Consider the following 25,325-nt stretch of genomic DNA (forward strand, 5'->3'; position numbering starts at 1 on the left):
GGTAATTTACGAAGTTACTATTCGGTATAGGACCGATACTGGGAACCGGTGTCCAACCCAAATAACTTGTTACTTTTTCATTTACGGGCATAATTTAACGATTTTTTGCATGTATTATTATTTAAACTTTTTAAATTATATGACAAAAAAATATAGTACTGGACACGCGAAACCCTCACTATTCGCGTATTCGCGGCGAGTCCTCATGCTTTATAACGCAAGCGAATTCGTGGCAACTTGAGATAATTCCTGCTAAATCAACTCGGGGCGATTTTGCCGTGAACATTTGCAGTGATTCGCCGTGAATACTACATGTTACTTTGTATAATAAATGTATGTTGTACTCTATGAACTTGAAACCATTAGTATTAAAATAGACATGTACATGTATGAAAATTAATTAGTAGATCTACATGAAGTTGTAGTAAGAAAATCTTGTAATTTTTTGTAATTAAATTATTTTATTGTCGACCAATCAACTTGCATCTTGCTACTCATCACCTACTCATATCATGCACCTTTCATTTTTTACTCGTGAAATAAAAAGTAAAGAAAGTCTCAATTTAAGTGATAAAACAGTTACAATTTTCAACAATTATAATTAGTGTATTAGACGTAATAATTAGTTACACCTGTGAATCGGTAATAAATGTCGCACTGTATTGTTCTAAAAATTAAATAGAATATATGCGAAAGTAAACAACGGATTTTAATTACATCTGTATTATTATCTAAGTAACAATTGAACAATTTGTTATCGTGTGTTCTTTGATGTTACAAGTTTCAATTACATTTTGTAATTTTAATCTCGTTTTGTTATTAACTAATTTTCATCCAGCACCTGATTGCTTTGTTTTCGAATACAAAATTTATACGCTGTACACTGTACATGTTCAATTGCTATTAATAAATATACATGACATTCACAAAATTTTTTCGAACTTTTTACTATTTGTATATAGTGAAAATTAAAGACCCCCAGGCGGGACCAAGTAGTACATGACTGTACTTTCTAATACAAAAATTGCTGTAGATTCGCCGCAAATTACTGCGATACATCACGGCGATTTTCTTGAACTGCCATGAATTTGGCGAACTTGCACGCGGCAATGTTTTACTGCATAATGTCTCGTCACGTCATAGACTACACTCGCGGCATTACGCGACTTTTGCGGGTTTCGCATGTCCAGTACTGTACCAAAAAATAAATAAAAAAATAAATAAAACAAGTTTGAAAACAGCAAGTCATATTTGGTATCTTCAATTCGCCACGGATATGACTTTTATACAAAGCGTGCAATATATATAACTTAAAAAGTCATATTCCGTATCTTCTTTCTGCTACGGATATGACTTTTATTAGCTCACCTGTCACACAGTGACAGGGTGAGCTTTTGTGATCGCTTTTCGTCCGGCGTCCGTCCGTCCGTCGTCCGTCCGTCGTCCGTCCGTAAACTTTTACTTTAAATGACATCTCCTCATAAACCACAAAGCCAATTTCATCCAAACTTCACAGGAATGTTCCTTTGGTGGTCACCTTTAAAAATTGTTCAAAGAATTTAATTCCATGCAGAACTCTGGTTGCCATGGCAACCGAAAGAAAAAACTTTAAATATCTTCTTTTAAAAAACCATAAGAGCTAGAGCTTAGATTTTTGGCATGAAACATGTTCTAGTGAGTGTCTACCAAGTTTGTTCAAATAAAAGCCCTGGGGTCAAAATTGGCCCCGCCCCGGGGGGTCATTGATTTTCCCTATATGCATATAGTAAAAACTTAAAAAATCTTCTTTTAAAGAACCCAAAGAGCTAGAGCTAAGATATTTAGCATGAAACATGTTCTAATGGGTGTCTACCAAGTTTGTTCAAATAAAAGCCCTGGGGTCAAAATTGGCCCCGCCCCGGGGGTGTCATTGATTTTCCCTTTATGCATATAGTAAAAACTTAAAAAATCTTCTTTTAAAGAACTCAAAGAGCTATGGCTAAGATATTGAGCATCAAACATGTTCTAATAGGTTTCTACCAAGTTTGTTCAAATAAAAGCCCTGGGGTCAAAATTGGCCCCGCCCCAGGGGGTCATTGATTTTCCCTATATGCATATAGTAAAAACTTAAAAAATCTTCTTTTAAAGAACCAAAAGAGTTAGAGCTAAGATATTTAGCATGAAACATGTTCTAATAAGTGTCTACCAAGTTTGTTCAAATAAAAGCCCTGGGGTCAAAATTGGCCCTGCCCCGGGGGGTCATTGATTTTCCCTATATGCATATAGTAAAAACTTAAAAAATCTTCTTTTAAAGAACTCAAAGAGCTATGGCTAAGATATTTAGCATCAAACATGTTCTAATAGGTGTCTACCAAGTTTGTTCAAATAAAAGCCCTGGGGTCAAAATTGGCACCGCCCCGGGGTCATTGATTTTCCTTATATGTGCAAAGCAAAAACTTAAAAAATCTTCTTTGAAAAAACCCAAATAGCTAGACTTAAGATATTAAGCATGAAACATCTTTTAGTGAGTGTCTACAAAGTTTGTTCAAATAAAAGACCTGGGGTCAAAATTGGGCCCGGGGGGGTCATTGATTTTCTTTATATGTGTATAGCAAAGACTTCAAATCTTCTTTGAAAAAACCCGAATAGCTAGAGTTTAGATATTAAGCATGAAACATCTTCTAGTAAGTGTCTACAAAGTTTGTTCAAATAAAAGCCCTGGGGTCAAAACTGGCCCGGCCCCAGGGGTGTCATTGTTTTTAACTATGTGTATAGTAAAAACTTAAAAAAAATCTTCTTTTAAAAAACCCAATTAGCTAGAGCTTAGATGTTTAGCATGAAACATCTTCTTATGGGTGTCTACCAAGTTTGTGCAAATAAAAGCCCTTGGGTTAAATTGGCCCTGCAACGTTGGGGGGGGGGGCCTATATACAGGTGAGCGACCTCAGGGCCATCGTGGCCCTCTTGTTTAAATTAGAACATGCAACGAATATAACGTGTAACATTTTTAATACAGTATCAAATTTAACCATTTTTGGCATGTAATTTCATTTTATTATTATAAAATATCATATGAAGAAAAAACTTTATGAACTATAAGTCATATTCGGTATCTTCTGTCCTTCACGTTAACCCATGTACTGAATCAACCGTTTCCAAATGTCGCGTATTGCCAGGTAATATGCGGTATGTCTTAATACCGGAGATGACTCATATCCTCAGATATGACTTTATAAATATGACTTATATTTTACAAAGTAATTATTTTTTTATTATATTTTCTTGATAGTTTTATAATAATAAAATGATTTTACATGCAAAATATCGTTAAATTTGGTCCATAAATAAAAAAGTTATAAGTTATATTCGAAATACGTTCTATAAAAGTCATATCCGTAGCGGACAGAAGATACCAAATATGACTTATATTTTATAAATTGATTATTTTTTTTATTAACTTTTCTTGATACGGTGTTTTATAATAATAAAATGATTTTATATTCAATATATCTTTTAATTTGGTTCATAAATAAAAAAGTACTTACATAAATAACCACAAACTAGAGAAGGGATTTTCTGTGTGTCACGCAGTTACATGTACTGCATGTGCGTGGAAATAACTTATTATAGAACATAGCAAATGGAGGTGTGGAAACTGGATAAAAAATAATGTTTGTTCAATTAATGAATTTTTGTAAATCATTTATATGGTCACACGTTTACAATTGATTCCAATTATTTTAAATACCGGGTATTGAATACCAACCATAGGTGCTTGAAGCAAACTTTTTTATGTTCTATATGGGCTATATATACTGAGTATATACTATAATCTTAATATACATAATTATATATAATATAGGCCGATTATGTAAACTATTTGATAAAGTGACTAGCCCCTGTGATGCCAAATGTTTTCAAACATTTTTTTTCCAAAATGAAAATCACACCAAATTACCTCCCTGTGTCTCTAACAAATACTGCCGAATTTCGTTGTAATCTCGCACGTCTGCTAAGTGGGTGTTAACCCTTTCCCCATGAGCATATTGTGAAAAATGGCCAGTTTCACTGAAAAGCCTCCTCTTACAAGTCCAAACTGCTATGAAACTATGAAAAATGCTTCAATACTAATCAAACTTGGCACAAATGTTGACTGGAATTGCCTTTGTAACGACATGCTCAGTCTTAAATTTACTGTTACCATGGCAACGAGGGGACATCTCAAAATTGCCAAAAATCACTATTTTGCCTCGATTTTTTCCATCAAAATTTATTTCAAAGTGCTGCAACTTCTCAAGGGATTGAGATAGAGTCAAAGGCTTTTCAGCGTTGGTTACACGTTACCTTATGATCGACCTGGGGCCATTTTAAGCCTCTCACAAGTCCAAAATTTTCTTGGCGATAAGGGGGACTTCGCCCCCTTCAAACCCCCCAAACAGAAGGGGGTACATCCCCCTTCTGGCAACCCCCTGGTGTATTTTTTGGATGCGGGCGGCGCCGAAAAAGTGGTCCCTTTTTGAGCAACATTTCTCAAACAAAAACATGTTTTCGGCCCAAATAGGACATTTTTTCACTATTTCAGGCCTAAAAAAGGGGAGTGGGGGGTCGAAAGTGCGTTGTTTCGCGTATATATGAGGTAAAGGGTTAAGACCCCTCAATTCAGATTTTACAAGAAAATTTGTGTCAGTGTTTCTTTGTATGAATTAAATTATGATTATAAAATGTTAAACTATAATAATTATTCAGGTTGTAAACACTATAATTTGCTTATTAAACCCCGGTATATTTTGAACGGCAAGGACGGGATTTAACCTAATCCGTAACCTCATAATTGCAACAACAACACTGAAATTAGAATGGAAAATGCTTTAAACTTTATAGTTACTAGTCATTAGTTGTCTTTTATAGTTATATGATAAAAGAAATAAACAAATTGTTCAGTTTTCATAGTTTATTAGTCCCCTACCGGTTTACCGGAGGGGACTTTAGGTTTACCGTCCGTCTGTCCGTCCGTCCGTCCGTCTGTCTGTCAGTCCGCACTCACAGGACAGTAATTATGTGGCTAGAGGGACAATAGGTAACTGTTCTTTCTCTTTGATGTCATTCATTCCGTAATGCTTTTATGTGGCTATTTTCTTTTGTGTGGCTAAAAAGAACAATAGAGAGAACAATAGAGTAGCCACATTATTACTCTCCTGTTAGAACGTCCGTCAGTCCGTCCATCCGCAAAACTGGATCCCGCGATAACTTGAAAAGTACTGAAAATATTTTTATGAAACTTGGTATATGGATAGATGGCAGTATGGAGATTATGCACGTCATTTTCTTTTCTTCCTATGTTGAAAATTCTGGTTGCTATGGCAACAAATAGGCTGAAAATATGGCAAATGTTACACATAAACTGGATCCAGTGATAACACAAAAAGTACTGGAAATATTTTTATGAAACTTTACATATGGGTAGATGGCAGTCTTGAGATTATGCACGTCTTTTTCTTTTCTTCCTATGTTGAAAATTCTGGTTGCTATGGCAACAAATTGTCCATCCGCAAAACTGGATCCCGCGATAACTTGAAAAGTACTGAAAATATTTTTATGAAACTTGGTATATGGATAAATGGCAGTATGGAGATTATGCACGTCATTTTCTTTTCTTCCTATGTTTAAAATTCTGGTTGCTATGGCAATCATAATAAGATAGACTGAAAATATGGCAAATTTAACACATAAACTGGATCCAGTGATAACGCAAAAGGTACTGAAAATATTTTTATGAAACTTGATAATTTATGGGTAGATGACAGTCTTGAGATTATGCACATGTTTTTCTTTTCTTCCTATGTTGAAAATTCTGGTTGCTATGGCAACACATAGACTGAAAATATGGCAAATTTTTTTACACATAAACTGAATCCAGTGATAACTCGAAAAGTACTGGAAATATTTTTATGAAACTTGACATATGGGTAGATAGTAGTTTTGAGATTATGCATGCCTTATCTGTTCTTCCTATTTTGAAAAAATATCAGTTGCCTTGGCAACAAATAGGCTTAAAACATGGCAAATATAACAATATTTGTGATTAGTCAAAAAGAGCTGAACATTTTTATGAAATTGCATCTTTAATTCAAGAGTTATCTCCTCTTAAAGAATTTTGCTTTTAAAATGGTATATTTTGGTAACAGGGATGTTTCAAATATTAACTTAAGAGTGTCTTTCAGTCCGTCTGTCTGTCTGTTCATAAAAACTGTATCCTGTGATCACTTTTAAAGAACTTTTCCAACAAATTTTCTTAAAATAGAGAAAAATTGAAACATTAGTGAATGGCCAATGGCCCTTTAGAATGTTGATGGGGTTCTAACCGGTAGGGGACTTATGGATTGCTTGCAATACTATGATAATTGCTTGTTTATCTATAATCCTGATCGATGACACCACTAGTTTTTATACCCCCACAAACGAAGTTTAGGGGGGGTATATAGGAGTCAGCTTGTCGGTCGGTCCGTCGGTCGGTCCACATCATGGTTTCCGGACGATAACTAGAGTTTGGAGTGAGGTATTGTAATCAAACTTGGTATATAGCAACCTTATGTGGAAACCCTGGTTGGTATTGCATTTGGACCCCCTGGGGCCAAGGTCAAGGTCACCGTTACTAAAAATAGAAAAATGGTTTCCGGACAATAACTAAAGTTAGGAATGAGATATTGTAATCAAACTTGGTATATAGCAAGCTTACATGAATACCCCGGTTGGTATTGCATGTGGACCCCCTGGGGCCAAGGTCAAGGTCACCATTACTAAAAATAGAAAAAATGGTTTCCAAACAATAACTTAAGTTAGGAATGAGCTATTGTTATCAAAGTTGGTATATAGCAAGCTTACATGAAGACCCCAGTTGGTATTGCATGTGGACCCCCTGGGGCCAAAGTCAAGGTCACTGTTACTGAAAATAGAAAAATGGTTTCCGGACAATAACTTAAGTTGAGGAATGAGATATTGTAATCAAACTTGGTATATAGCAAGCTTACATGAATACCCCAGTTGGTATTGCATCTGGACCCCCTCGGGCCAAGGTCAAGGTCACCATTACTAAAAATAGAAAAATGGTTTCCGGACAATAACTAAAGTTAGGAATGAGATATTGTAATCAAACATAGTATATAGCAAGCTTTCATGAATACCTCATTTGGTATTGCATGTGGACCCCCTGGGGCCAAGGTCAAGGTCACCGTTACTAAAAATAGAAAAATGGTTTCTGGACAATTTCTAGGGTTAGGAATGAGATATTGTCATCAAACTCTGTATTTAGCAAGCTAACATGAATACCCCGGTTGGTATTGCATCTGGACCCCCTGGGGCCAAGGTCAAGGTCACCGTTACTAAAAATAGAAAAAATGGTTTCCGGACAATAACTAAAGTTAGGAATGAGATATTGTAATCAAACTTGGTATATAGCAAGCTTACATGAATACCCTGGTTGGTATTGCATGTGGACCCCCTGGGGTCAAGGTCACTGTTACTAAAAATAGAAAAATGGTTTCCGGACAATAACTTAAGTTAGGAATGAGATATTGTAATCAAACTTGGTATATAGCAAGCTTACATGAATACCCTGGTTGGTATTGCATGTGGACCCCCTGGGGTCAAGGTCACCATAACTAAAATAGAAAAATGGTTTCCGGACAATAACTTAAGTTAGGAATGAGATATTGTAATCAAACTTGGTATATAGCAAGCTTACATGAAGACCCTGGTTGGTATTGCATGTGGACCCCCTGGGGCCAAGGTCAAGGTCACCGTTACTAAAAATAGAAAAATGGTCTCCGGACAATTTCTAGGGTTAGGAATGAGATATTGTAATCAAACTTGGTGTATAGCAAGCTTATATCAAGATCCTGGTTGGGATTGCAATAAATTATAATAATTCTTTGTACACAGTGCTGTTGATACTTTATATTCTGTAGGTTGAGTTCAAATTTTTCTTCAGACCACTAATTTTTCAAGAGTCAAAAGTTGCTGGTGGGGGTATTAATCACCTTCAGTGATAGGTCTAGTTTTGTCTTTTTTGGAACACTTATCATAATTATTATTTACCCAGTATTTTTGACTTTGAATTGCAATCCAAGACCATAATTACTTATTTATATAAAATCTAACATAATCTTTTTGTTTGATTTGTTTAGATATTGATAGAGTGTCAGGATGGCACATCAACTTCAGTTAGAGAAGGAAAAATACAGACAGTGGGTAAAGGCTGGTTTAGGACTTGGATATTTAAAGGAGGGACTGGTACCATTCTGTAATGACATAGCTGACCAACAACATAAGGATATTTTACAAAACATTCGGTCTACAAAGTCACTACCATCAACTGTGACATGTGGGGGCTGTCAAGTTGAAACTCTCAAGCCAGACCATAAGCCAGTACCTGGGAATGCTGGAAACAAAATCTGTCCTCTTGGGCAAGTAAAATGCAGCTGTTGCTTTAAGGGAAAAATTGCTTGTCCGAACAACATATGTGGCGCCATCTATGACTTTATTGTGCAGCATCATGCCTCCACGCCACCTGCACCTAACTGGAAAAACAGCGATGCTCTACAGTGGGTGACAGATCCTTGGAGCATTTGTAAGTGTTTTATAAATGCTCCAGGGTACGAGCAGAAACAATCTGCTGGTGAAACTGATTGCACTGGGCTATTACATCTAATGATAAATAACCAGTATTTTCATAGCCACATTGGATGTGATGTCACAGTAACAAACAATCTTTTTACAAAGGTAAATTATTAATAAAGTGTCTTGTTTATCTTTTATTAGCTGTATTGTAATGTAAATGCTGTATATTCAGCATCCAAAGTAAAATTGAAAATGAAAATCTAAAGATTCACAACAAAAGTATACAAATTTACCAGTCTTCTTCAATGGTTTCAAAGGTACCACCTTTTGTACTTGGTGTGGAGGTTCTGAAAATTGCCGATATGTTTTAATTTCTGATCAGTTTCAATAAGATTTATTAAGCTTTGTTAAAAGAATTTGAACATCTTGAATGCTGGCATATTTTCCGAAATGATAAATTTCATAATTATTTTTTATACTCGCCGAAAAATTTCGGGGGAGCACATAGTCGCCGGGTTGTCCGTCCGTCAGTCTGCACTCACAGGACAGTTATTATATGGCTAGAGTAACAATAGGTAACTGTTCTTCCTCTTTGATGTCATTATACCCCCACAAACGAAGTTTAGGGGGGGTTTATAGGAGTCAGCTTGTCGGCCGGTTGGTCATTCCGTCGGTCCGTCGGTCGGTCCACATCATGGTTTCCAGACGATGACTAGAGTTTGGAGTGAGGTATTGTAATCAAACTTGGTATATAGCAACCTTATGTGGAAACCCCGGTTGGTATTGCATTTGGACCCCCTGGGGCCAAGGTCAAGGTCACCGTTACTAAAAATAGAAAAATGGTTTCCGGACAATAACTAAAGTTAGGAATGAGATATTGTAATCAAACTTAGTATATAGCAAGCTTATATGAAGACCCCGGTTGGTATTGCATCTGGACCCCCTGGGGGCAAGGTCAAGGTCACCATTACTATAAATAGAAAAATGGTTTCCAGACAATAACTAAAGTTAGGAATAAGATATTGTAATCAAACTTGGTGTACAGCAAGCTTATATGAAGACCCCGGTTGGTATTGCATCTGGAACCCCTGGGGCCAAGGTCAAGGTCACCGTTACTAAAAATAGAAAAATGGTTTCCGGACAATAACTAAAGTTAGGAATGAGATATTGTAATCAAACTTGGTGTTTAGCAAGCTTACATGAAGACCGCGCTTGGTATTGCATTTGGACTCCCTGGGTTCAAGGTCACAGTTACTAAAAATAGAAAAATGGTTTCCAGACAATTACTAGGGTTAGGAATGAGATATTGTTATCAAACTTGGTGTATTAACAAGCTTATATCAAGATCCTAGTTGGGATTGCAATAAATTGAAATAATTCTTTGTACATAGTGCTGATGGTACTTTATTTTCTGTAGGTTTATTTCAAATTTTTCTTCAGACAACTTATTTTTTCAAAAGTCAAAGTTGCTTGTGGGGTATTTATCACCTTCAGTGATAGGTCTAGTTCATTCCGTAATGCTTTTATGTTGCTATTTTCTTTTGTGTGGCTAAAAAGAACAATAGAGAGAACAATAGAGTAGCCACATAATTACTTTGAGAATATCCGTCAGTCCGCATGTCAGTCCGAGCAAACATTTGATTAGAGCTTCATTACGTAGTTAAATAAAGAACAAAAACTCATAAAATTCAAATTAAGAACTATTTTTTTGTTTTTATGAGCTTATTTTGCTTATGGACTTTGGTCCAGGTGGTGTTTATGAGCTGGTTTGCCTCATAAACATCAAAAGTAACAATGGTATGTCCGTCCGGACGTACATACGTCCCAAATTCATGTCCACCCAATAACTTTGTTATTTGAAGTCGGATTTTACAACAATTTCACAGAAATGATCACCATATTGAGACCATGTGTCACACACAACATTTGGGTCGCTACCCTGAAGGTCAAGGTCACAGCATGACCTTGCAGCAAAATCGTGTCCGGCCCATAACTTCGTTACTTGAAGTCGAATTTAACGACTATTTCACAGAGATGATCACCATATTGAATCAACGTTTCGCATGTAACATTTGGGTCACTACCTTGAAAGTCAAGGTCACAGCATGTCCTTGCAGCAAAATCGTGTCTGGCGCATAACTTTGTTCTTTGAAGACAGATTTTAAAACTTTTTCACAGAAATGATCACCATATTGAGATGATGTGTCGTGAGCATCATTTGGGTGGTTACCTTGAAGGTGAATGTCACAGCATGACCTTGCAGGAAAATCCTGTCCAGCCCATAACTTCGTTATTTTAAGTCTGATTTAACAACTATTTAACAGAAATGATCACCATATTTAGACGACGTGTCATGCGCAACATTTGGGCGCTACCTTGAAGGTGAAGGTCACAGCATGACCTTGCAGCAAAATCGTGTCCGGCCCATAACTTCGTTATTTGGAGTCGGATTTTAAAATTATTTCACAGAAATGATCATAATATTGAGACGATAAGTCTCACACAATGTTTGGATCACTACCTTGAAGGTAAAGGTCACAGCATGACCTTGCAGGAAAATTGTGTCCGGCCCATAACTTCATTTTTTTAAGTCCGATTTTACAACTATTTCACAGAAATGATCTCCATATTGAGATAGTGTGCCGTGCGCAACATTTTGGTAACTACCTTGAAGTTCAAGGTCACAGCATGGCCTTGCAGCAAAATATTGTCCGGCCCATAACTTCGTTACTTGAAGTCGAATTTAAGGACTATTTCACAGAGATGATCACCATATTGAATCAACGTTTCGCATGTAACATTTGGGTCGCTACCTTGAAAGTCAAGGTCACAGCATGTCCTTGCAGCAAAATCGTGTCTGGGGCATAACTTTGTTCTTTGAAGTCAGATTTTAAAACTATTTCACAGAAATGATCACTATATTGAGATAATGTGTCGTGGGCATCATTTGGGTGGTTACCTTGAAGGTGAATGTCACAGCATGACCTTGCAGGAAAATCCTGTCCAGCCCATAACTTCGTTATTTGAAGTCTGATTTTACAAAGTTCTATTTTACAGAAATGATCACCATATTTAGACGACGTGTCATGCGCAACATTTGGGCGCTACCTTGAAGGTGAAGCTCACAGCATGACCTTGCAGCAAAATCATGTACAGCCCATAACTTTGTTATTTGAAGTCGGATTTTCCAACTTTTTCACAGAAATGATCGCCATATTGAGACAATGTGTCATGCGCAATATTTGGGTTGTTTTTACACTTTGAACTTTGTCTGTAAAATAACTCTGACACTACAAGAGGTATACCTTTCTGTGTCCAAAACCTATTTGGGGAGCATCACCCGGTTCAACTGGCTCTTGTTCGAATAGAAAATTAAGACACAATTATCCCAAATTTGCTATGTGACATTTTTGTAAAATATATGAAAAATGCCTGTATAATTCATGATAGCATCTTATATGTAGGTAAGTACCCAAACAATTTTTTACAAAACAATTTTGATTTACTCATCACTGTATATTTATGCATATAATAATGTTGAAACTGTGTTTTTTATTCAATAGGTTCGTCACTATAGAAATGCTATCTTTCACTCAAGCAGCATGGAATTAGAAGAAAGTGAGGCAAATACTTACTTAGACGATATGATAGCAGTTTTACAAGATGGTAAAGAGCTATTACACCGATCAGATGCCCAGATAGCAGTGAAGAAACTTCAAGATGTAAGTGTAAATAATGAATTATATCAGTTTGAAATCTTTATTGAGTCAACTTATAATGATTTAAGAAAACAGCCCACTAAATTCAGGACAAAATTTTGGGAACAGAATTTGAAGCAATATAATTTTGAAGTTATAGTCAAATTCAAAATGATACTTCCCATAAGTTGATTGATAAAGACACATAAAATACATATATACCTATCAAAAGTTAAACTATAATGATAAAGATTTTAGTTTGCAATGTTCAGGGTCCCGAAATTCTTTATAATTCTTACCTCTGAAATTGAGGAATTCTAAGTTCTGATATTGTGGAAAAGTTTGGATTATATCAAAAAAAAAATTAACTTTAAATATCTGAAAATTGAAAAAGCGTATGAAGGATATTTTACTTGAGATAATAAAACCTGCAATATGTTTGTATATGATAGTATCTCTAATTATCTGTGACCCACATATATCTTGACCCCTATTAGAACCTCAACATGTCATGCATGTCCAACCCTTAAGTGTGAAATTAAGAAAGTGAGAAATATTAAGAATTCTGAAAACTTCTAAAACTCTTCATTTTTTGGCTAACCCCATAGGCTACAATGAAACAGATAAGAAAAAGGTGAGAAAATAGTAATGTCTTAGAATCAGATAAGTACATAGGTTAGTGTATACTGCCTTAAAAAGGGATTTAAGAACAAAGTATGAGAGTTTAAATAATAGAACAATTGGGATAATTTGAAATAAAGTTTGACCTTATATATTATATGTTGTATAGAAGAGTCAATATTATAAATTACATAACTGCATTTTTTATAATAGAAAATATAACAAAACTGTTTTCTTTTTATCAGCTGAAGAACAAAGATTTTATTATTACGACTGAAAGTTTTGAAGAGATTCTTAGGCAAATCAAAGAAGAAATGGCAAAAGTTTTGAAATCAACAGAAAGTGCTGCAACTAAAGAAGAATATGATGATCTGAAGAAGAAGCTAATAGATCTTGAAGCTAAAATGTCTGATGAAAAGAAGGGGAAACTGGAAAATGAAAAAGAACTTGCAGAACTAAAGAAAACTAGTTCTGCCCTGAAGAAGAAGCTATTAGAACTTGAAGCTAAGATGTCCAGAGAAAATGACGAAAAACTTGAGAATGCAGAATTGAAAAAGAAACTTGGCGTCTTGGAGACTCTTGTTTCAGAACAGAAAAAGGTAAAACAAATTTCCTTCTGCTTATTTTCTAAATGATGTATGTCACTGTTTAAACCGAAAGTTCTGTCATAGATAACGGTAACAGCCGAGCGCTCCCACTGATAATAATATCGGGGACACGTGGGTGCTCACTAATGATTGGTTGGTATTTTAAATGCCGACATTAACTAGCCAATTAACTGACACGTTACTTTAAATACCAGTTTGTGTTTCCCATGACCTTCACCTTTAGATATCGTAAAATACGGAAAGGAGAGTTCCTCTAAACAATTTTTATGTATTTATTTTAAAATATATAAATGACAGTTACTTTAGACAATTTTTCAGTGTCCATGTGTACGCAGAATTTATTTTTTGTGGGTACAGAATGGCATTTTATGCGTATATGACGCAGGATCCTGCGTCCGGTATATCCCTGCATAATAAAAGGTTAAATGTTAGCTCTCATGGTGAAGGTCATACTTAAAGGTTTAATGTTAGCGCTAATGGCTCATGGTGAAGGTCATACATGAACATAATTATATGTAAATTCAAACAAATTTGAATTATGTAAAGTATAATACTGTTTTCTCTGAAATCAATTTTGTGTGTACATGTGTTTTCAGCTGAAAGTTTATGCAAACTTTTAAAATGCTTTGATGTTAAACAATATCTCGGGGGTAAATGTATAAACCGCCTGCGACAGTAAAGCCGTGATAATCGCACGCATGGTTTAATATTTAACCAAACATACATATGTACTTAAAGGTTAGATGTTAGCTCTTATGGCTCATTGTGAAAGTCAAACTGAAAGGTTAAATGTTAGCTCTAATAACTCATGCTGAAGGTCATGCTTAAAGGTTAAATGTTAGCTGTAATGGCTCATGGTGTAGGTCATAATTAAAGGTTGAATATTAGCTCTAATGGCTCATGGTGAGGGTCATAATTAAAACTTAAATATTAGCTGTAATGACTCATGCTGAAGGTCATACTCAAAGGTTTAATGTTAGCTCTAATGGCTTATGCTGAAGGTCATACTCAAAAGTTAAATGTTAGCTCTAATGGCTTATGCTGAAGGTCATACTCAAAGGTTTAATGTTAGCTCTAATGGCTTATGGTGAAGGTCATACTTAAAGGTTAAATGTTAGCTGTAATGGCTCATGGTAAAGGTCATACTCAAAGGTTTAATGTTAGCTCTAATGGCTTATGCTGAAGGTCATACTCAAAGGTTTAATGTTAGCTGTAATGGCTTATGGTGAAGGTCATACTCAAAGGTTTAATGTTAGCTCTAATGGCTCATGGTGAAGGTAATACTGAAAAGTTAAATATTAGCTCTAACGTCTCATGGTGAAGGTCATACTCAAAGGTTTAATGTTAGCTCTAATGGCTTATGGTGAAGGTCATACTGAAAGGTGAAATGTTAGCTCTAATGGCTCACGGTGAAAGTGATACTCAAAGGTTAAATGTTAGCTCTAATGGCTCATGGTGAAGGTCATACTTAAAGGTTAAATGTTAGCTCTAATGACTCATTGTGAAAGTGATACTTAAAGGTTAAATGTTAGCTCTAATGGCTCATGGTGAAGGTCATAATTAAAGGTTAAATGTTAGCTGTAATGGCTCATGATCAAGGCCATAATAAAGGTTAAATGTTAGCTCTAATGACTCATGGTGAAAGTGATACTTAAAGGTTAAATGTTAGCTCTAATGACTCATGGTGAAAGTGATACTTAAAGGTAAAATGTTAGCTCTAATGGCTCATGGTGATGGTCATAATTAAAGCTTAGATACTAGCTGTAATGACTCATGCTGAAGGTCATACTCAAAGGTTTAATGTAAGCTCTAATGGTGAAGGTCATACTTAAAGGTTAAATATTTGCTCTCATAAATCATGCTGAAGGTCGTACTTTAACGTTAAATGTTAGATCTAATGGCTCATATTGAAAGTATACTTAAAGGTAAAATGGTAACTCTAATGGCTCATGGTGAAGGTTATTATTAAAGGTTAAATATTAATTCTAATGGCTCATGGTGAAGGTCACATTGAAAGGCTAAATGTTAGCTCTTATGGCTCATGTTGAAGGTCAAACCTTAAGGTTAAATGATAGTCCTAACAGTTTGTGCTGAAGGTCATAATGAAAGGTTAAATGTTAGCTCTAATTGCTCATGGTGAAGGTTACACTTAAAGGTTAAATATAAGGTCTAATGGCTCATTTTGAAGGTAATACTGAAAGGTTTAATGTAAGCTCTAATGGATCATGGTGAAGGTCATGCTAAAAGGTTAAATTTCAGCTCTAATGGCACATGGTGAAAGTCTTTATTAATGGTTAAATGTGAGCACTGACGGTTCATGGTAAAGTCATACTTAAAGGTTACATGTTAGCTCTTATGGCTCATGTTGAAGGTCATATTTTATGGTTAAATGTTAGCTCTAATGACTCAAGCTGAAGGTCATAACTTAAGGTTAAATGTTAGCTCTAATGACTCAAGCTGAAGGTCATAACTTAAGGTTAAATGTTAGCTCTAATGGCTCAAGCTGAAGGTCATAACTTAAGGTTAAATGTTAGCTCTAATGGCTCATGTTGAAGGTCATACTTAAATGTTATATGTAAGTTCTAATGGCTCATGGTAAAGTTCACAATTAAAGGTTAAATGTTAGATCTTATAGCTCATGGTGAAGGTTATACTTAAAGGTTTAATGTTAGCTCTAATGGCTGATGTTGAAGGTCATAATTAAAGGTTAAATTTTAGTTCTAATGGTTCATGGTAAAGGTCATACGTAAAGGTTAAATGTTAGCTCTAATGGCTCATGGTGAGGATCATAATTAAAGGTTTAATGTTAGCTGTAATGGCTTATGGTGAAGGTCATACTTAAAGGTTTAATGTTAGCTGTAATTGCTCATGATGAAGATCATACTTAAAGGTTTAATGTTAGCTCTAATGGCTCATGTTAAAGGTCATAATTAAATGTATAATGTTAGCTGTAATTGCTCATGGTGAAGGTCATACTTATGGTTAAATGTTCGCTGTAATGTTGATAATTTGGCTTCAAATTTTTACCACTCAGAAATGCAAGTGTTAACAAAATTATTATTTCAGGATTTAAATTCTGAGCTAATGACCTACTAAGCATAAGTGATAAAATGGGGCAATTATGGTGGTTATTATGTTAACGTACATAGCTACACGTAAAGTATCAAGTATATACCGCCTCCGTGGTCGTGGGGTTAGAGTCGATGACTTCTAATCCAGTTACCTCTCTGGCGTGGGTTCGATCCCCCGGAGATGCTTTGGTAGTTTAGCGCGGAGGAAGGTAGTCTAGTACTGGTGTAACTCTCCAGGAACGATGGTTAGGAAACTACCCGCCTATATGACTATAATACTGTTGGAAAAAGGCGTAAGATGAAACAAACAAACAAACAAACAAACTATTTTGTACATACTCCTATGAATTTTAATTCAACTTCTTAATAATAAATTGTTGATTATTTTTGTACTATAATTATTGGAGTAAATAAGATACGTTGTTTTTGCAGGAGATAGCAAAAATAAAGTCGGAAACTTCTTCAGGTCAAAGTCAAAATTATGAGCAAACCAAGTTAGGTGAGTAAATATTTGTGTTGAACTTGATAGTGTACACACCTTGACATGTTTATTTCTACAGATCTAATTGATGGATAATTACCAAACTTTGTCAGTAGCATTGTTGGGTAGTCTTTTATCAAGTTTGCTCATATTAATTTGATTGGCCCCTTTTAGGGGCCTGTATAGCTAAAAATAGAAAAAAACCTTTAGATATCTTCTTCTACAGAACTAACTGATGGATAATCACCAAACTTTGTCTGTAGCATTCTTGGTACTTTTTATCAAGTTTGCTCATATGAATTTGATTGGCCCTGTTTGGGGGCCGCTAAAATTAAAAATAGAAATATGTTTAAATGTCTATGGCTTCAGAACTAATTGATGGATGATCACCAAACTTTGTTTGTAGCATTGTTGGGTAGTCATTTATCAAGTTTGCTCATATTATTTTGATTGGCCCCTTATAGGGGCTGCTAAAATTAAAAATAGAAATATGTTTAAACGTCTATTGCTACAGAACTAATTGATGGATTATCACCAAACTTTGTCTGTAGCAATATTCAATTGGGTAGTCTTTTATCAAGTTTGCTCATATTAATTTGATTGCTCCCTTTAAGGGGCCGATAATATTAAAAATAGAAATAATTTTAAACATCTTCTTCTACAGAACTAATTGATGGATGATCACCAAACTTTGTTTGTAGCATTTTTGGGTAATCATTTATCAAGTTTGCTCACATTAATTTGATTGGCCCCTTTTCGGGGCCACTCGAGCTTAAAATAGAAAAACCTTTAAACATCTACTTTAAAACCAATTGATGGATGATCACCAAACTTTGTCTGTAGCATTCTTAGTTAGTCTTTTATCAAAGTTGCTCATATTAATTTGATTAGCCCCGTTTAAGCTAAAGCTTAAATGCCCAAGGTCATGGCATTTCTTCAAATTATTGTTTAAACTTATTCTATGCTTAAATTTAATATTAGGAAATATTAACATTCCAACACTGAAAAGCAGTTGTTTCTGGTGAGCGACTCAGGGCCATCATGGCTCTCTTGTTTCTTTTTTTCATAACTGAACACTTCCATGTACCCATTTATCGCAAGTTTCTATAACAAAATAACCAATAATGTGAGTCAAGGGCTTGAAAGGACAGCATATGTGTCGTTCAACATTTCTTGTTTCTATATTTAGTAACAAGTGTAGTCATAATAGTGATATACATGTATTAAAGCCATGACATTATAGTTGATCATTTAACTAATTATGATTATATAACAGCAAACATGTGGTAAGAGCATTCTTCAATTTTTGATCTTTTAATTCTTATAGTCAATTTAGCAACAAAACAGCTCCTAGGTTACTTTTAACCTAATATGTTATAGTTTGCCAAGGGTAATTGTTTTGTTTGTTCATGGTTAATTATAAATCTGTGAGTCACTCATTTGTGTGTTAACAGCTTAATGTTATACTATATTATAATTTTAGAATGGCAGAAAGAGATGATAGCATCATACTGTAAGACTTTGCTAAAAGTACCAGCAATGCCTTTACTACCACGAGGTCAGAAATGTAACTTCAGTGAGATTTATGTTAGGCCCACTATAACAAGAGAAATAAAAGGAGAGAAAGGGGAGACAAAGGAGATTGAGGTCAAGTCAATGTCAGAAATCTTCATAAAGAATGGTGTACCTTTGAAACATATATATGTTCTTGGAGATGCAGGGTCTGGTAAGAGTAGTTTCTGTAAATATTTGGTCAACTGTTGGTGTATTGCACACAGTGATGCACAAAATGTAGATGATAAATTTGAAGGAGTCAAGGAAATGAAGAAATTTGATATCATGTTTTATATCTCCCTAAGACATAATCAAGACATAAACAGTGTCCAGGATATGATTAAAAATCAGTATCATATTGACATTTCAAGCCCAGTTCTCAAAAAGGACTCTGCAAAGATTATAATATTGCTTGATGGCTTAGATGAATGGTCTTCTGAGAGAAAGTCCTACAATCAGTTCCAGACAATGGGTCTCCCAAAACAGGATGTTAATAAAGACTACACAATCGTAACTACATCACGGCCATGGAAAGTTCACACCTTAGGAATAAGTGAGACAGAAATTGAACAAATACTGAATCTGAAAGGGTTTGATTTGAGATGTGAAAGGGAAATGGTAGATAGAACAGTTTCTCAATTAAATTTCAGCAGGCATGCTAGTAAAGATGCCAGGGTTTGTAAACGAAAGCTAACAGAAAAGTCCCTGGAAAGTTTAAAACAGCTACCAATTATGCTGCAGCAACTGATTTGTCTATGGTTTGATGGTAAACTCGATAAAACTTCAAAATGTGCCATTTACACCGGCATGTTAGAACTTTTCTTTACCTGGAATGACATGAAAACTGCAGGAACAAGTACCCGACTCATGGAGGGTGCTCAGAAAGTAGATCTTCCTAAAACCTTAGCTGATAAAAACATATTAAAATTAAACAGCCATCTCATTTATTATGTGTCAAAGTTGGCTTATGAGACACTATTTAATTGTCCGAAGGATAAATCTTTGGCATTTGACATTTCTATGTTTGATGAACTAGAAATATCAGATGAAGTAAGAGAAAATTGCTTGAAACTTGGAATAATTACAGAAGATGAATGTCCAAGTTTATCTGTATCAGAACCACCAAGCTCATTGTTCTCTTTTATTCACAAATCAATGCAAGAATTTCTGGCTGCAGTGAATATTTGCATCAATTTCAATGCAAAAATTGGTTTGTCAGATAGTACAGGAAATGTTGAATTAGCCAAGAAATTTATTAATGAGGTTTTTCAGAAATGTTCAACAGTAAATGACATATTAGAACAGTCAAATGTTATCATTATGCTATGTGGTCTTGAACCTAGATTAGCAACACATGTTTCAAAATACATATATGATACTGTGTCAGAAGACTCTCGTGTTCAGGAATACAGGAGAACAATAAATTATAGGGATTATGATTGTATTACTGATATTCAAAAGCTTATGTTTGACTCAATGGAAGAATTCAATGCAACATGTAGTGTAGGAAGTAATCCTGTATTTTATATAGGAGATTTGGTCATTAAAAGATGGGGTCAGTATTGTGATATTGTTTGTTCAAGTATTGACCAGCATCAAATTGTTCCTGAATCTGTTCTCTCTATTTCTGAAGATAACATCAACACAAAAAATGATAAATTTACAAAATATTTACCAATGTTTCATCATCTTGAAAAAATTGAAAGAACAAATGAATTTGAATTAAGTTTATTTAGTACACAAAGTGATAGTACACAGAGCAATGAACAGTTTATTGATGTGATAAACAATTGTGTTGCTGAGACAATTAAAGTAAACACTTCAACATTAAAATCTCTGTCTCTTCATGATGTCTCGAACACTAGCAAGTATTACCCAATGTATAAAACAGTTGTTAGTAACCTACCTAGTATGATCGATCTTGTAGCAATAAGTATGAGTGGTATAACAATGAGTCATGATGATACTTCTACATTTTGTAATTTTCTTGAGGGAACCAGTCATCTTGAACAAATACATCTTGAGTCTGTTGAATGTAAGTGTTGGAAGCAGCATGATGTAAATTTATCAAAACATCAACAACTTCAGTACCTTTATTTGTGTTATACTGTTAGTGTGATAGATGTTGATACTACAAACCTTGAAATATTTAGATTTGGAAAATTGAAAGATAGTAATTATGTGAAAATATTTGATATTATTAGAAAATCTAACAAATTAAAAGAACTTGAATTGTATGGAGAATATACCAATAAATCTCAATTATATCATACCAACATAACAAAGAGACTTGTCACAGTATTACCATTGTTACACAATCTCAGTAAGCTTGAGTTAGAGTGGTGTAGGTTAACTGACAATATAATACAGTTACCTTTAGAGATGAAGAGTTTAAAAAACATTGAGCTTAAGTATGTCATAATGAGTTTGACAACATGGCAGAAGTTTGTTGATAGTCTTCCTGGTATTCCTCATACTGTAGATGTGAGTGTAAAGTACTGGTATATATCAGGAGATGGTGAGGAGTTAAATGATGATAGGTTAACATTGACATCACTAGTACTTAGAGGAGGGAAGGGAAATGATGCTATACAGTATGTAAAAGACCAGGATCAGTTATTTCATGTTAAACGTGATTATGATTATTGGTTTGAATTTTCAACAAAAAAGTGATAAAAGTGTCCATTTAGTATACATGAAGTTAACATATAGTGTTAAAAGTAAATTATTGCGTGTTAAAAGAGATGATAACTTGGATTTTCATTTTCAACAAAAAAATGATCTGAATTTTTAACATAGTGAGAGAGAATACATACAGTGCTTAATTTAAATTATTATTTCATAATTATTAAAATAAATATTATCAGCAAAATGAAAAAAAAATACAAAAGTTACATATTGATATGTTAAATAATGAATGTAATACAATATGATAGATAACAATCATCAAAAACAGTTCATTAAATATCAATTTCTGATCATTGTAGTAATATTGAAATTGATGAAAGTAATATTCAGATGTGTATTTAAGTAAATAATTGAAAGAAATGCAGTGAAATATAAAGAAAATTAAGGTAACTTTTTTTTTTTAAAGATAAGGGATAGTTTGTGAAAAGTATAATTTGAAAAAGTGTTAGGTTCTTTGAATTATAAATACATAAATAGATAAATAGATTAGCAAGTAAATAAATTAATGAATAAGTAAATATAATAAGTAATTTGAATGGAAATATCATAAAACAGAAATTTTATGTACAAGGTCAGAAAATGTAAAAGATAAGTATAACTTTCAAATACCAGTTATATTATATAATATATGATAGGATAAAGGAATGGTATATGTAATTACCAGTTATATGAGAAATATGTCAAGAGAATGGTATATATGAATACCAGTTATATGATATAAAGGACAAGGGAATGGTATATATGAATAAAAATTATATGATTTTTAGGCCAATGGAATGGTATATATAAATACCAGTTATATGATATATAGGACAAGGGAATGGTATATATGAATACCAATTATATGACATTTAGGCCAATGAAATGGTATATATAAATACCAGTTATATGATATATAGGACAAGTGTTTGGTATATAAAAATACAATATATGTATATTATATGTTAAATATGCAAAGGAAATGGTATATATCAATACCAGTTTTAAGATGTAAAGGAAAATGGAATGGTATAAATGAATACCAGTTATATGTTATATAAAGCAAAGGAATGTTATATGTAAATTCCTGTTATACAATATTTAGACAGTAGAATTATTTATATCAACACCTGTTATATGATATATAGAACAATGAAATGGTATATATAAATACCTGTTAGATGATATATAGGACAATGAAATGGTATATATCAACACCAGTTATATGATATATAGGACAATGGAATGGTATAATAAATACCTGTTAGATGATATATAGGACAAGTAAATTGTTTCATTGAGATGAGGACCATTTACATGTTATATTTTAGACATTCCTTCTTTGATTGTTTTATATTGTAAAGATTGTAAAAATTTACAAATTGTAATTATGGAAAACCATAAATGTGTACAAGTTAATACTGTTAGTCAGTATTATTCAAACAGTATCGTTAAAGGGACTCCACTGAGGATAATATTTTCTTAATTTCTTGACATGATAGGACGGGAGTTATGTTGTTGAGGTTTCATACTATTTGAAGAAGATAATAAAATTATTACTTTTCATGTATAAAATTTGTATGCAAAATTTCAGATTATTTGCTCACTTTGTTTTTCCAAAATACTAGTAATCATTTTAGCTCGACTATTCAATGAATAGCTAATGCTATAATAGTACTTACCGCATTGGCGTCAAACTTAGGTTACTTTTATGTGTGCAAGTTCGTATCTAAAAAACTACTGAATGAAAATTTCAATTTACATTCTTGTTCTTTAACATGACTAACACAAATCCCATACCTCTGATATTTTTTTCCCTCATATTTATTCCCCTTTTACGACTTAAAAAATCTTGGTTAAGTTTATACGTATAAGAGTGGATTAGAACTTCACACACACACATGAGAGTAATAGGAAGTTACTGTCTGAGCACATAGATATTTGACAGAATTATTGCCCTTTTTGAGGTTAGAAAATTCTGCATTATCCATCACTGTGGATAGTCAAGCACACTGTCCTGTCGACAGTGTTTAAATGTTTATAGCTAAAGTCCGTCTGAAAATTACACTTCATTAATATTGCTTTTCAATTTTATTCCGGGTATATCTCTTTAATAAAAACATGTTATACACCATAGATGTAAATATGAATTTTAGCTCCCCTCACCTGTCACAAAGTGACATAGTGAGCTATTGTGATCGCTTTTTGTCCAGCGTCCGTCCGGCGTAAATTTTTACTTTAAACGACATCTCCCCATAAACCACTAAACCAGTTTCATTAAAACTTCACAAGAATGTTCCTTTGGTAGTCAACTTAAAACTTCTTCAAAGAATTTAATTCCATACGGAACAGCCATGGCAACAGAAAGAAAAAACATAAAAATTTTCTTATAGAAAAACTGATAGATATTAACTTATTATTATTATTAACTTCTTAAGATAGAGCTTAAATATTTGGCATAACACATTGTCTAGTCAGTGTCTACCAAGTTTGTTCAAATTATTCCCAACGGTCAAAAATATGGGGGGGAGTCATTGATTTTCTTTATACATACCAGTTCTCAGCTGCCCCTTGGGAATATATACAAGTTTTCAGCTGCCCCTTGGGGATATATACCAGTTCTCAGCTGCCCCTTGGGGATATATACCAGTTCACAGGTGTCCCTTAGGGATATATACCACTTCACAGGTGTCCCACGAGGATACAAACAAGTTCTCAGCTACCCGTCGGATAAGTTCTCGGCATAAGTCAGTTCTCAGGGATATATACCTGTTCTTGACTGCCCCTAGGGGGATATATATAAATTCTCGGTTACCCCCAGTGGGTGGAATGTATTCCAGTTTTCATCATAAGTCACTTCTCAGTTGCCTATCAGGGATATAATAAGTCTCAGCTATACCTGAGGGATATATACCAGCTCTCGGATGCCAATATGCTCTCTCACACAGACAGCCATGTTTATTAAGTTTATATACTATCAAATGTTTATTTTCATAGATAATTTCTGTAACGGTTGAATAAGATTTTTTAGCTCACCTGACCACGAAGTGGTCATGGTGAGGTATAGTGATGGGGCTATGTCCGGCGTCCGTCGTCGTGCGTCGTGCGTCGTTCGTCGTCAACAATTGGGTTGTTAACAGTCTAGCAGTCACAGTTTTGATTGGATCATCATCAAACTTTGTCAGAATGTTTGTCTCAATGAAATACAGATCGAGTTCGAAGATGGGTTATCTCGGGTCAAAAACTAGGTCACAGGAGCTAAAAATAGAAAAAGCTTGTTAACAGTCTAGAGGCTGCAGTTTTCATCCAAATATTCTGGAAATTTGTCAGGAAGGTTGTTTTTGATGATATCTAGGTCAAGTTCGAAGATGGGTCATCTCCGGTCAAAAACTAGGTCACAGGAGCTAAAAATAGAAAAAGCTTGTTAACACTCTAATAATTGGGTTGTTAACAGTCTAGCAGTCACAGTTTTGATTGGATCATCATCAAACTTTGTCAGAATGTTTGTCTGGATGAAATACAGATCGAGTTCGAAGATGGGTTATCTAGGGTCAAAAACTAGGTCACAGGAGCTAAAAATAGAAAAAGCTTGTTAACACTCTAGAGACTGCAGTTTTCATCCAAATATTCTGGAAATTTATTAGGAAGGTTGTTTTGATGATATCTAGGTCAAGTTCGAAGATGGGTCATCTCTGGTCAAAAACTAGGTCACGAGCTAAAAATAGAAAAAGCTTGTTAACACTCTAATAATTGGGTTGTTAACAGTCTAGCAGTCACAGTTTTGATTGGATCATCATCAAACTTTGTCAGTATGTTTGTCTCAATGAAATACAGATCGAGTTCGAAGATGGGTTATCTCCGGTCAAAAACTAGGTCACAGGAGCTGAAAATAGAAAAAAGCTTGTTAACACTCTAGAGGCTGCAGTTTTCATCCAAATATTCTGGAAATTTGTTAGGAAGGTTGTTTTAATGATATCTAGGTCAAGTTCGAAGATGGGTTATCTCCGGTCCAAAACTAGGTCACAGGAGC

The 25,325-nt window shown here is 34.3% G+C and overlaps 1 protein-coding gene across 1 annotated transcript in view; it reads left to right on the top strand.

The window, feature by feature from the left end:
• Window positions 1-22,249, top strand: part of LOC132721516 (uncharacterized) — a 29,061-nt gene extending 6,812 nt beyond the window's left edge. Inside the window, exons 2-6 of the mRNA XM_060705833.1 lie at window positions 8,163-8,757; window positions 12,159-12,317; window positions 13,160-13,513; window positions 17,026-17,092; window positions 18,558-22,249. Of these exons, the coding sequence (XP_060561816.1) occupies window positions 8,182-8,757; window positions 12,159-12,317; window positions 13,160-13,513; window positions 17,026-17,092; window positions 18,558-21,301 (3,900 nt within the window). The 5' untranslated portion in view covers window positions 8,163-8,181 and the 3' untranslated portion in view covers window positions 21,302-22,249. The remainder of the gene's footprint in view (window positions 1-8,162; window positions 8,758-12,158; window positions 12,318-13,159; window positions 13,514-17,025; window positions 17,093-18,557) is intronic.
• The last annotated feature ends 3,076 nt before the right edge of the window (window positions 22,250-25,325 follow it).

The sequence above is a fragment of the Ruditapes philippinarum genome, unplaced genomic scaffold (genome assembly GCF_026571515.1).
Source record: "Ruditapes philippinarum isolate M1 unplaced genomic scaffold, ASM2657151v2 ctg9883_1_1_1_1, whole genome shotgun sequence".
In the NCBI taxonomy this organism is placed as follows: Eukaryota; Metazoa; Mollusca; class Bivalvia; order Venerida; family Veneridae; genus Ruditapes; species Ruditapes philippinarum.